This window comes from Capsicum annuum, chromosome 12, assembly GCF_002878395.1.
Source record: "Capsicum annuum cultivar UCD-10X-F1 chromosome 12, UCD10Xv1.1, whole genome shotgun sequence".
Taxonomy (NCBI): Eukaryota; Viridiplantae; Streptophyta; class Magnoliopsida; order Solanales; family Solanaceae; genus Capsicum; species Capsicum annuum.
Window position 1 is genome coordinate 217515979 of NC_061122.1, and position 12297 is coordinate 217528275.

Consider the following 12297-nt stretch of genomic DNA (forward strand, 5'->3'; position numbering starts at 1 on the left):
AATACCGAAATATTATTGAATTCATATCTTGATTTTTGTAAAATGTATTTTATCTTTCATAATTAAACACATTCATGTTTCTCGAATGAACAATTACAACATATTAATAACCTATTCACACAAAATAGCGGTAAAAGCCTTAAATAAAATTCAACGTCATTGCACACCTATTTAACGGTAAGTATAAATTTGAATGTTAGTTACATATTTTACATTTTTTTAACTTCAAAGCTCAAACGAACAATGTTCCAAACTATCGGCAAAGTTTCGTTGGATTAAAATTTTGAATACTATATAGTTTACATTTTTTTAACTTCAAAGCTCAGAACGAACAATGTTCCAAACTATCGGCAAAGTCTCGTTGAATTAAAATTTTGAACACTAAACTCTTAAGTTGAATTTAGAACAACAAAATATGTATAGTAATAAAGAAATATAAACACCATCAATGTAAAAATATGACTTAAGATAGACAACATCCATCTCTCAACCCATAAGTTGGTTAAGTTATATAATTGATTAGTAACTGAAAGGTTCAATCTTGCTTTCAAGAAAAATATCTAATTCTTCAAATAAATTAGCTTGAATCATTAAAAAGAGAAGTAATTTCAAGATGCCGACTAAAAAATCTGATGAAGAAAAGAATGATAACATCAGGCAAAATTAAATCAACATTCAAAATTGGACAAAAAGAAAACTTATATTTACGGTCGCTTGCTATGTCTGATTCATCCTATAGAGCTCATATGAAATGTCTCTATATTTTCTCTTTCTTCGTCTGCTGCAAAAATTTATTAAGCAATATAAAGACATAAGTTATTAAAAAGGACAAATACAAATCCAAACTTGAACTACACATGAAAAATTCAAAAGTTGATTTGAAAATTTTAAGCAAATCAGATAATAAAATTTTGTCGAAGGATACAATGGGGCTATTCATATTCAGTGATAGACAACATACACTATTAAGTGTAAAAGAGTTAATTATTAAGAAGAACAAATAAAGAAAGATGTAATTTCTGCAACGATGGAAGCATCACCTCTAAATTCAACAAATCATAGAGCGACCAGTTATGCAAGTACATAGCGACCAGTAATAGTGATTTCCTAACTACCCATAAGAGGAAACACTATTATTATATACCATAAATGACACGTATAGTAGCAAATTTATCTCCACACAGATGAATGTTAGAGAAATATCAATTGCATAATGCCTCTCCACCAAATGTAAAAAATCACATAATTAATCACAACAATACCTTGCCATCATATTCCCTTCTGGAAAGGACTTCTGGAGTAATTTGAGCTGGAATCCCAGCAGTTGATTTTGGCCTTGAATGCAATAGGGACAACTGCAATTGCAGTAGAAAACTATGAGCATATTGAAATTCCTATGGGCATAATATAAGTCTATCTACAAAACAGCAAAACACATCAACCTTTGAGTATCCAAAATCACATATCTTCAAGCATGGAGTTGCACTTCCATCAAGAAGGGTATTCTCCAGTTTCAGATGTCTATGACATATTTGCTTCAAAGGCAATGAAAGTTTGATGAGGGATGAGGACAAAGGGCATCTCGGTGCACTAAAGCTACTGCTATGTGCGGTGTTCGGAGAAGGGCTCCACTACAAGGGTGTATTGTACGCAGTCTTACCTTGCATTTCTGCTAGAGGCTGTTTCAAAAGCTTGAACCTGTGACCTCCTGGTCACATGGCAGCAACTTTACCAGTTACTCCAAGTTTGATGAGGGATGAGGACTAACTCCCTTAAATTAAAAGATGGCATTTTTTATGTTCACAGTTAAGAGAAAAATTATCTGTAAATTCTTATAAGTTGGTCACCAGGTTGTGACGGTAGTGGACTCCTGTAATAAGCTGCTGAAAAAAAGTATCTAGCCTGAAATAATAGTCGCAAGAGCCAAATGAGAGAGGCATTAAAGAAAGGAAATCAAGGCTCCTAAGATCCATAAGTGTGGCCTTATAAAACTACATATTTCGTTCATCACAATTTGTTATCCTTCATAATCCTTTTTACACCAGAAGCTTATGTGAGACTGATTATTGACACAGTTAGAAATTTTAACTATACCTCGTATTCACTGAACTTTCTTGCATTGTAGATGCGCTCAAACAGTTCTCCACCAGCTGCATATTCCATGACAATAGCAAGATAAGTTGGAGTCGATACCACCTATATCTCACAAAAAAAATGAACAACAGATTAGGCCAGTTATTCCTTAACTTATCCTTTCCATTTTCAAAAGAAAGCAACATGAAAACAAAAGGACATTGCAAAATAGTGAATTATATGAACAAACTTGCCTCCTGGAAACAAATTATGTTCGAATGTCGAAGTGATTTATGATTAATGATCTCCCTTGCTACATTCTTATCAATCTCAATAAAAGTGGCATATCTCAAATCTATGGAAGCCTTATATAATAGTGCATATGAAAAAAAGACCAGGGAACCTAGTTAATTAAAGAATGTTTAACCAATAATTAGGGAAAAGCACAATAAACAATACAAAACAATGAGCATTAGACATTTAAAACAATTAGAAGATGTCATATTAGTGACAAAAGACAACAATTATGTAAACCTTGTGTTCTCTCTCAATGTTTTTCATAGCCACAAGCACTTTTGTCTCCTTGTGCCTCATGAGCCTGGCAACACCAAAATTCTCAGACCCTATATCCTTCACAAGCTCGTATCTTTTCATCTTCTTATCCTTCAAAAACTCCTATATATAACAAAATCCACCAAACTTGAAAAGCTACAAGCTCCAATGTAAGAGAAGAACTTTACCTTTTTGATGTTGTCAGTGGAGCTAATATGTCCCTGATCTTCTCATTGTAGACTTCAAGCACAATTACAGATATGTCATAAGTGAAAGTTTCACTCGTCTCCTTCGCGATTATAAATAATGCTTCGAGAGTCCTATAATTGACTCCCCCGTTCCCGTTGTACCCTTCATGGTGACTGTTTTGCCTTTATCCATAACCAAAGATACATACATTGTAACTATCTAAAACTGAAATAACCATCGATCAAGCATCGGCATAGTCAACACCTGTTAAAAGACGACGAAACTATTATAGGGTGAACAACTCTTCTACTTTTTATTTGTTTTTTCTCAATCTTAAAGATGCAAGTTCTCAAACATTGATGATACTCCAAATCCGCTCCCTCCGAAAACTATATTGAAGAGGCACTCTTCTGACAACCAGAAAGAGGGTTCTACTTTAGATTGAGATATCGATTCAAAGTATGCAAACTTTCAACATATTATCTAGAATTTCAAATCATTCACACTGCAGCAACTTATCTGTCTTTGTGATTCTTTTTAAGCATGCAATAACTTTTTTTTGGTTGTTTTAGCAAACAAAAGTTTTGAAAGAGTACAATCAAGTAGTTTGTCTTATTACTCTAGCAGCCATCGTTGAACATTCTATAATTACTTACATTATCTATAACTGGAGTGAGAAGAGAGCATAAGAAGAAAAGACTCACATAATAACCCCTTAGGTTACGGTGAAGAGCTTTTCACTGGCCCAAGGATGAGTAATATGTTATATGGGTCAATATTTCTCTGCTAATGGTTTGGAAGAAAAAGAGCTTTAGTGCAATCAACAAAAGGATGTTTAGAAGATCTTGAGTCATAAGTTTTGTTGGGAAGCTTGTATGTAGAGTCTAAAATCAAGCCATGAGTCCACCGGTACTCAAACGTGCCAACATAGTCATAGTAATCATCGGTAAATAACATTTCCAACCTAAAAAGAACAGCTAGAGAAAATGACCTTGATAAAAACAAATCATAACTTAATATTGCATTAAACACTCAAAAAACCATCAGCTACTACTATAAAAAAAAACCTTGAAATTAATAATCGGGGTCTTGATTCCCTTGTTCCTCTGGTGGACAAGTTGAGATAGTTGTGGAACATAATGTCCTTAACACGCGGAAGAAAAATAAAATTAGTATCTTATTATATAACAAAGATAGATATTAGTAATTAATATGTTACAAAAATACTTGCATAACTTTCTCCGGTAATATAAAATTCTCTATGCTTGTACTAAGGAAACCTTTCAAACCACTTGACAAGAAACTGATAGGTATCTTCAGCTATAAATTGAAAGGCCGGGATTCATCATTTAGCTTAAACGACATAATAGTCCCCGTTGCCCATAAAAGGAACCCTTTTGTACCCTTCATGCTGACTATTTTGCCTATTCCCATTTGTCCATAAGCAAAGTTACATACATTGTAACCGTCTGAAATTGAAATAATTATTGGTCAAGCATCGGCATAGACAACACCTATTAAAAGACGATGAAACTATTAGAGGGAGAACAACTTTTCTATTTGTTTTTTCAATCTTGTATAATGAAACATACCTTGATCATCTCTCGATGTGTAGACACGATCAAATTTAAATATCTTTTTTGTAGAGCTATACAGAGGAGATTTATCATTAGTTATTTTTCAGGTCTTCGTAAACATCTCTTCTTCTATCGGAATGCTATTAATCAAAATCTAAGAAGCAAAAGATAACCTGTATGTCATCACTCCAATCGGACTCCAACAAATTCTTAATGTTCATCCGGTTCGTAAACATCTCTTCCTCTATCGGACTGCTATTAATATTAGAGCTTTTAATAAGTTGTACTCTCGTGTACATGGTAGAAAACTTTGGCCCCTTCACTGCTATCTCAGGTCCATTTCGTAGTTTTCCCTGAAAATCAATTAAGACAAAAAAATCCTCAAAAATCCTCCTTTAGGCTCGAAGCTCTTTAAAAAATAACTACCTGATTGTGCTATTTCTACCTTGCAGAAGGACGAGCAGAAACCCCAGAGTATTTGATTTTTTATGAATGGAGAAAGAAATCATGGACATAGCAGAAGGGGCACGCCAAAAAAGTGTAATCAAGAAAAGTCGTGGGGAGGGGAAAAGGAAGAATACAGAGGGTTTTTGTGGGTTAATGGTGCCTCATAATGACAAAGGATAATTAATAGGTTAATTAATTAGAAAAATAGATGATAAATTAATAAAAATTATAAAAATAACTAAAAAAAATCAGAAAAAAAATAATTACCTTTACTGATCATTGAGGCATGCTACATCAGCAGCCTCCAATGATCCTTTTATATATATATAGAGAGAGAGAGAGAGATAGAGATTTAGCATATGAGTGAAAAATGATTCTTTTTTTTTTTCGGTTAAAAAATGATTCTCTTCCATTTGATGTCGTACAAATTACTCCAACGCAGTGCAAAAGCCATTATTATACATTCAATTACTTTTTCTAAGCACAAAATTATGACTTTAATTGACTAATTTACCATTTAAATGGTTATACTAAATGTCTAAATGATCAAAATTTGATTGGATTAGGAAAAATTCAAGTCCACATTTCACTCAAGCTTCATGTATTAGAATAATATCCGTCTTCTTGGTTAATTTAGCTTCAATCTTAAAGTAAACTACTTTTATAATTTACTAAAGCAACATAGAGAGATTTTAAATGAGAAATTTCAGTTTAAAATTGTACTCGAAAGTGTTTGGTAACTCAAACTTATCCATGGCCTTTTCTTTTCCTCCGAAACTTAAAACACTTAGATTTACTGCATCAACGAGCTACATAATTCAAAGTTACCTTTAAAATTATCTACGATCCAACTTGTGAAAAGCTTCTCCCAAGAAGTTTTCTTCAATAAAGAAATCGAAAATCTAGTTAAATTTGAGTAATTTTGTTCCAATATATAGGAATATAGATAAATACAAGATTCAACATGCTTGAGAACTTCCAAAATGGCTTCACACATCACTTTTATCTCCCATAAAGTAGGCAAGTAGCCACTCTTTTTCGTATCATGTCAAAAACATTTTTAACGTCAGATAAAACTTATCCAAAACTAGAATATAAAAGGGAAAAAAGAAAAAGTACCCACCTGTACTACAAGTATTGGGTTCCTCAAAGAAAGAATATTGTCCATCTTTTGTGGAACTTTATTCTCCACATTTTAGCCCTGTATCTTTCCCTTTCATTTAGTCAACTTTGAATGGATTTGATCCTGATTCAATAATTGAATTTACTTATTTGAATTCACTCAAATTTATCTCAATCCGCATATTTATCGCCTCTAATGAATATAGTTCCTCGATGCAACTTTAAAGACAAACAATGCTTACAAGATATTAGACAAAGTACAAATTTTTGAGATCATAGGCTTTCTGATACGGTAAAAACTTAAAGTATATCAGAAATTCAACTTGAAGTAATCAATACCTCAAGACAAGCTGAAGAGTCTTGAGGAAATATACAGCTTGTAAAAAGGTGTCAACAGCCGATAGAAATATTATTCGATACGGCAACAATCTAAAACTTGATTAGGCCAGACTAAGTATGTATTCTAGAAGTAAGTGGCGTATCCATATGTGATGAATGGTGGCCAATTGTGTTAAAGCCGTATAACACCAACCTAATTTCTTAGTTTGACTAAGTCTAGCAGTAGCTATTTTCTAGCTTTTAAACTTACTTTACTAGTTGCTGATATTTTTCTAGTTTGTAGTGTTGCATATTTGTTTTCGTAGAGTTTAGGAGAAGTGGTTTAGTGGGATAATGATTCCATAAATTATGTAAGCCCTATATAAAGCCACTTAACGTATCGAGTGTTGAGCCGCCTTTTAAAAAAAATAAAATCTGCACATTGTCTTCTCTTCCTTTCTTCCTTATTATTTTTCTTTTCATTACTAAGCTTCCTATTCTGTTTAGTTCCACATTTGATATCAGAGCCAGCACAATGGACGATCTTCAAGTAGTTAAGTGTAGTAGAAAACCTCAATAACTTATCCATAATTATATTACATAGGAAACATGTGTAATGTCTTATATATAAGGCCAAGATCTCTGAGAAGTTGTCAATGGAAGCGAAGTTACACAACCAGAGGCAGAGGATGAAGATGGAACGTTGTGGAAATGGAAGATCAAAGTAGGCAAAGCAATGTTTGCGCTCAAAACAACAATCAATGAAGACGTGTTTGAGCATGTTCGTGATGTGAAATAACAAGAATAATAAGGAGATTAAGATGTCAAGATATTCTTCCTTATTTTTATGTATTCATGAATATAAGCTTATATAGTTGTACAAAGTAAAAAGGATAGATACAGGGAATAACTACCAAGAGTCATACGCTAATTACAAATGTAAAAGATAATTACAAAGAGTCCTAGTAATGAAATAATTCTACTTTAACAGTCCCCCTCAAGCTGATGCTGGTGTGGAACATAGACGAAGCTTGTTGAAATGAATAGAGAAAAGTTGTTGTCCAAGCGGTTTCGTCATAATATCTGGGATTTGATCAGCACCGGAAATGAAGCAAATTGAAAGCCTACCTAACTTGATTTGCTCCCGCACAAAGTGATAGTCTAATTCAATATGTTTGGTGCGAGCATGAAAAATAGGATTGACACTCACATGATAGTAGGGATGACGGATGGGAAGCCAAATTCTCGAAGAAGAGAGCTTACCCACATGATTTCAGCTGTGGCATTGGCCAGTGATTTATATTCACTCTGCGTTGAGGAACGGACAATAGTAGGTTGTTTCTTTGACGATCAAAAAATTAAATTGTTGCCAAGATACACTAGATATCCACTAGTGGAACGCCGGTCATTAGGGCAGCCAGCCCAATCACTATCTGAAAAACATTGAAGCTACAAGGTAGAATTCTTGGAGATACACAAACCAATGTTAGTTGTTGCACGAATATAGCGAAGTAGACGCTTCACTGCTTGTCAATGAACCTCTGTTGCACAATGCATAAATTAAGCTAGTTTATTGACACTAAATGTAATGTCTGGGTGAGTCAAGGTCATGTATTGCAGGGAACCGACAATTTTGAGATATTGCTCAGAATTTGACAACAAATCACCCATTGTCTTGCTCAAGGTTGGGACCACTGCCATTGGTGTGCTACAGGCTTAGAATCCTGCATATTTTCCTCTTTCAGTAGATCAGCCGCATATTTATTTTATGTCAACAACAGGCCATCTGAGACCCTTTTTACTTCAATTCCTAGAAAATAATTCAAGGTACCCAAGTCACGAACAGAAAATATTTCCTTAATTTTGTCAAGGAACCATGACAACTTTGAGGAATCTGAACATGTAACAACTATGTCATCAACATAAATCAATACATAGATTTTTAATGTACCTTGAATAAGAACAAATAATGACGTGTTCGCCTTGGAGGAGTGAAAACTAAGACCCTCCAAAAAGTTTGACAAACGTTGAAACCAAGCTCGGGGATCTTGTTTCAAGCCATAAAGAGAGCGATGAAGTTGGCAGACATAGTCAGGCTTGGAAGAATCAACATATCCCTACAGCTGTTTCATACATAATTCACTGTCTAAATGGCCATGTAAGAACGTATTAGAGATGTCAAGTTGATGAATGGGCCAATTATGAACTGTGGCAAGAGTAAGAACTGTTCGAACAGTGGTAAATTTGACTACAGAAGAAAATGTTTCGAGATAGTCAATACCGAACTGTTGTGTGTAACCCTTAGCAACAAGAAGCGCCTTGTAGCGGTCTATTGAGCCATCTGCATTCCTCTTTATGCGAAAAATCCACTTGTTTCCAATTACATTTTTATTACTAGGGCGAGGCACTAAACTCCATGTTTTTGTTTGATGCAAAGCATTCAATTCTTGCTGCATAGCATCACGCCATTCTTGAAATTTCTTAGCTTGAAAAATATTATTAGGTTCCGCTAATAGATAATTTGATTTGGTTAAGGCTATATTGGCTTGGCGTTTTTGCATGGTAGTGGGGCGGAGTTGCATGTGATGGGTGCGAGGTGGTTTAGAATTTTGTTTTAAGGGAGAAACTAAAGAATCCACATCTAATGATAATCCAAAAGCATTATTCGAATTGGAAATAAGAGATGGATATGAATTTGAGATAGGTGTTCTAGTTAGTATTTGAGGGGATTGGCATAAAGGTGAGGATCTAGGCAGTGGGTTAGGGAAAAGAGAGAGATTTAATAAATTAAAATGAGATAGATTTCTATGTGGAGAAGATATGGGTACCTGATTAGGCGAAGAAAAAAATGTAGGAGATTGAAAAGAAGAACAATTAGGAGGTTGAGATGGAGAAGATGGCGTACCAGATATTGATGTTGAGTCCAAGTGAGGCTGGCATGGACTTGAGATGTGCAGCCATGAGTTATCTACTTTCTCGCTAGACGACTGTGCCAAATTTATGTTGTACGAAAATTCTTGTGGATGAAATTTAACATGTCTAGCTAGATATACTCGACCTGTTGATTTGTCTAAGCACCTATATGCACTGTGACTCAGACTTTGACCAAGATAGACACAAGGGGATGTTCGAAATGAAAATTTATAATGATTGTAAGGCCAAAGTAATGGAAAAATCAAACACCCAAAAGGTTTGAAATAAAGGTAGTTCGGATTTTTATTGAATAAAAGTTGATACAGAAACTTTTCTTTAATGACGTTGGACGGAAGAACATTTGTTAAAATGACACTGTGTTCAATAGCAAAATTCCAATATTCAACAGGTAAATTTGCATGAGCTAATAATGTAAGACAAGTGTCTACCAAGTGCAGAATTTTTATTTCAGAAATGCCATTTTATTCATGTGTGTAAGGGCACGCAATGCGATGTATAATACCAGTTTGATTAAAGTATTTGTTCAATTTTTGGTATTCTCCTCCCCAATCAGAATGAAAATCTTTGATTTTTGCTTGAAATTGCCTTTCAATTATTTTTTCAAAATTAAGAAAAATCGAATGAACATCACTTTTACTTTTAAGAAGATAAACTCATGCAAAGAGAGTAAAGTCATCCACAAATAAAATAAAATAACAATGGCCCATAGAAGAAAGAATCGGGACCGAACCCCAAACATCAGAGTGATCAATTTGAAAGGGAGTTGTAGTAGTATGTTCAACAGACGTTATGGACAAACGAGATAATTTTCCTAAGCTAAAACTAGAACATGGACTAAGGTTATTTGTAGAGCTAGAAAAATACTGATTTTTAACTAATGAATGCAACTTTTGAACATTAGGATGGCCTAGACAAAGGTGCCAGTCATCGAGAGAGCGAATTGTGGCTGTCATAGCTGTCTTGGGCATTTGTTGAATGCTGTAGATTCCAGACTCACTTGGTCCTTGCATCAATACTTGGAAGGTGCGTTGGTACTTGATAATAAAATAGGAAGGCCAAAATTCAAAAAAAAAAACAAGAATTGTCAGAGGTGAATTTTTGTACGAAGAGTAGATTCTTAACTATTTTGAGAACACATAAAATATTTTTCAAGTAAAGAGATTTCAAAGGAGAATGTAGTGTTTCCATACCAGTGTGAGAGATTTGAAGCCCTTGACCATTACCTACATGAAGCTGATCCAAACCTGGATATTCATTAATGGCACTTAAACTTTGAAGGTCCGGAGTGATATGGTAATTTGCAGCCGTATCTGGAAACCAGGTGATAGGCTGCATATTGGTGAAGAGGGTGCAACAGCAGAATGATTAGCCATCGGTGGAGCAGCATAATTATGTTGGTGTGGCAATTGTTCAAAGTTACGAGGAATATACCTCTTTCGACAAGTGACAGCAGAGTGGTTGTTTAGACCACAAATTTGACATGGACCACGATTTCGATTTTTATTGGAGTCGTTGGATGGGAGTGGCTAATTATTATTGGAGTTGTTATTGGGGGGTGGAGTGTATTGTGGACGGTATTGGGGAGTAGGCATAAGGGGAGAATTACCTTTTAGAACCATGTTTGCGACAGGTTCTATGGCATTTTAAAGCAAGATTTCATGAGCTACTAATTGTCCATGAAGTTCATTGAATGTAACTGGTTCTGGACGGAGATTGAGAGCAGCAATAAGGCCATGAAATTCTGGTCCAATGTTGCGATAAATAATCGCATTGAATTCAGCAGGAGAAATGGATCTACCAGCGGCACTAAGTTCATCAGAAAGAGCCTTGGCCTTTTGGAGATAGCTAGAAACAGAGAGATCAGGTTTCTTTAGTTCTTGTAATTCTATATGCAGCTGTAATTGACGATTTTGTAAAACAGAACCAAAGGAGTTGGCAAGAGCCTCCCAAACTGCAAAGGAAGAGGTGAGACCTATAACATAAGGATAGATCTCTTCCGTTAAAGAATAAAGCAGCCACGAATGAAGCATCTGATCCTTGCGAAACCATATGTCAAATTCTGGGTTGGGAACTTGAAGGGTGGGATCAGTGGAGGACGCAATAGTGACAGAGGGAGAGGGATTCATACCATTGATGAAACCATGAAGGTTTTGATAATTTAGAAGAGGAATAAATTGAGTTTTCCATGACAAATAATTTTTTGGTATAAGTTTAACAGCAAAAGAATAGGTAGAGGTGATGACAGGAGTGGGAGACGTGCAGGAGGAAGAAGTGACGGGAAAGACAGACATGGCAGAAAAATGTGGAAGAGAATTTTATTTAAGGCTTTGATACCATGTGAAATAACAAGAATAGTAAGTAGATTAAGAAGTCAAGGTATTCTTCCTTATCTTAATGTATTCATGAATATAAGCTTATATAGTTGTACAAAGTAAAAAGGATAGATACAGGGAATAACTACCAAGAGTCATACGCTAATTACAAATGTAAAAGATAATTACAAAGAGTCCTAGTAATGAAATAATTCAACTTTAACATGTGACACATTTGCTGCACTTTTTTCAACGAAGAACGATGAAAGGCTGTAATTTTCGGAGATGAGTTATTATCATCAGATAAACGCGATATGACAATTGCCTAATACTTTCACAAAGTTAAGAATATATGCTGTGCAATTTCATATTTAGATCCAATTGGGGAAAAAGTAAAAAAAGAACTTGTAGCCATGGTTTGAGACTTGAATAAAGAGGCTTCATTGCTGCTGTACAGAGATGGCCAAGTCAGCCATCACTTGTTGAGTTTAAAAATCTTCTTGCTGGCGAAGAAGTCCTGGAGAAGCAAATGACAGGACTCTTCATGAAGAATGGGTAAGAAACACTTTACACCAACAAAAACAAGAACATCAAGCATGTTACTGGTGGGTGTAAGAAAATTTTTCATGGAGATGGAAATTTTCACGTAGGGGAGTTTCGAGGAATCACAAGAATGTCAAAAGATTTGAAAGTAAGTATTATAATTATGGGAAGAAGGGTCATATGGAAGTGGACTATTGGTTCAAGAAACAATCCATGGAAAGTAATGCTGC

The 12297-nt window shown here is 34.9% G+C and overlaps 1 protein-coding gene across 7 annotated transcripts; it reads right to left on the reverse strand.

Annotated features, from left to right (window-relative positions):
• Window positions 1-237: 237 nt before the first annotated feature.
• Window positions 238-6355, reverse strand: LOC107849868 (serine/threonine-protein kinase SRK2H-like). 7 transcript variants are annotated; one of them, XM_047401139.1, is made up of 8 exons: window positions 5667-6355; window positions 4565-4744; window positions 4407-4462; window positions 3882-4328; window positions 2608-3078; window positions 2095-2196; window positions 1263-1355; window positions 238-781 (listed from the first exon to the last, which is right to left on the reverse strand). In XM_047401139.1, the coding sequence occupies exons 5-8, from the start codon at window positions 2725-2727 to the stop codon at window positions 758-760; spliced, it is 339 nt and encodes a 112-aa protein (XP_047257095.1). In that variant the 5' UTR covers window positions 2728-3078; window positions 3882-4328; window positions 4407-4462; window positions 4565-4744; window positions 5667-6355; the 3' UTR covers window positions 238-757. The 7 variants fall into 7 exon arrangements, 6 of the variants coding, with proteins under 6 accessions (XP_047257095.1, XP_047257096.1, XP_047257100.1 ...); XR_007048419.1 differs by having other exon boundaries at window positions 2814-3078; window positions 3882-4462; XM_047401140.1 differs by lacking the exon at window positions 4407-4462 and having other exon boundaries at window positions 3882-4283.
• Between the last annotated feature and the right edge of the window lie 5942 nt (window positions 6356-12297).

What these genes read in the sequence shown, in the direction of transcription:
- LOC107849868 (XM_047401142.1), bottom strand. Translation starts at nt 2,727, where the DNA reads ATGAAAAGATACGAGCTTGTGAAGGATATAGGGTCTGAGAATTTTGGT. An exon ending in GAAAGTTCAGTGAATACGAG is followed by an intron (nt 1,356 to 2,094) that starts GTATAGTTAAAA and finishes CTGCAATTGCAG; the next exon opens with TTGTCCCTATTGCATTCAAG. An exon ending in GAAGGGAATATGATGGCAAG is followed by an intron (nt 782 to 1,262) that starts GTATTGTTGTGA and finishes AAATTTTTGCAG; the next exon opens with CAGACGAAGAAAGAGAAAAT.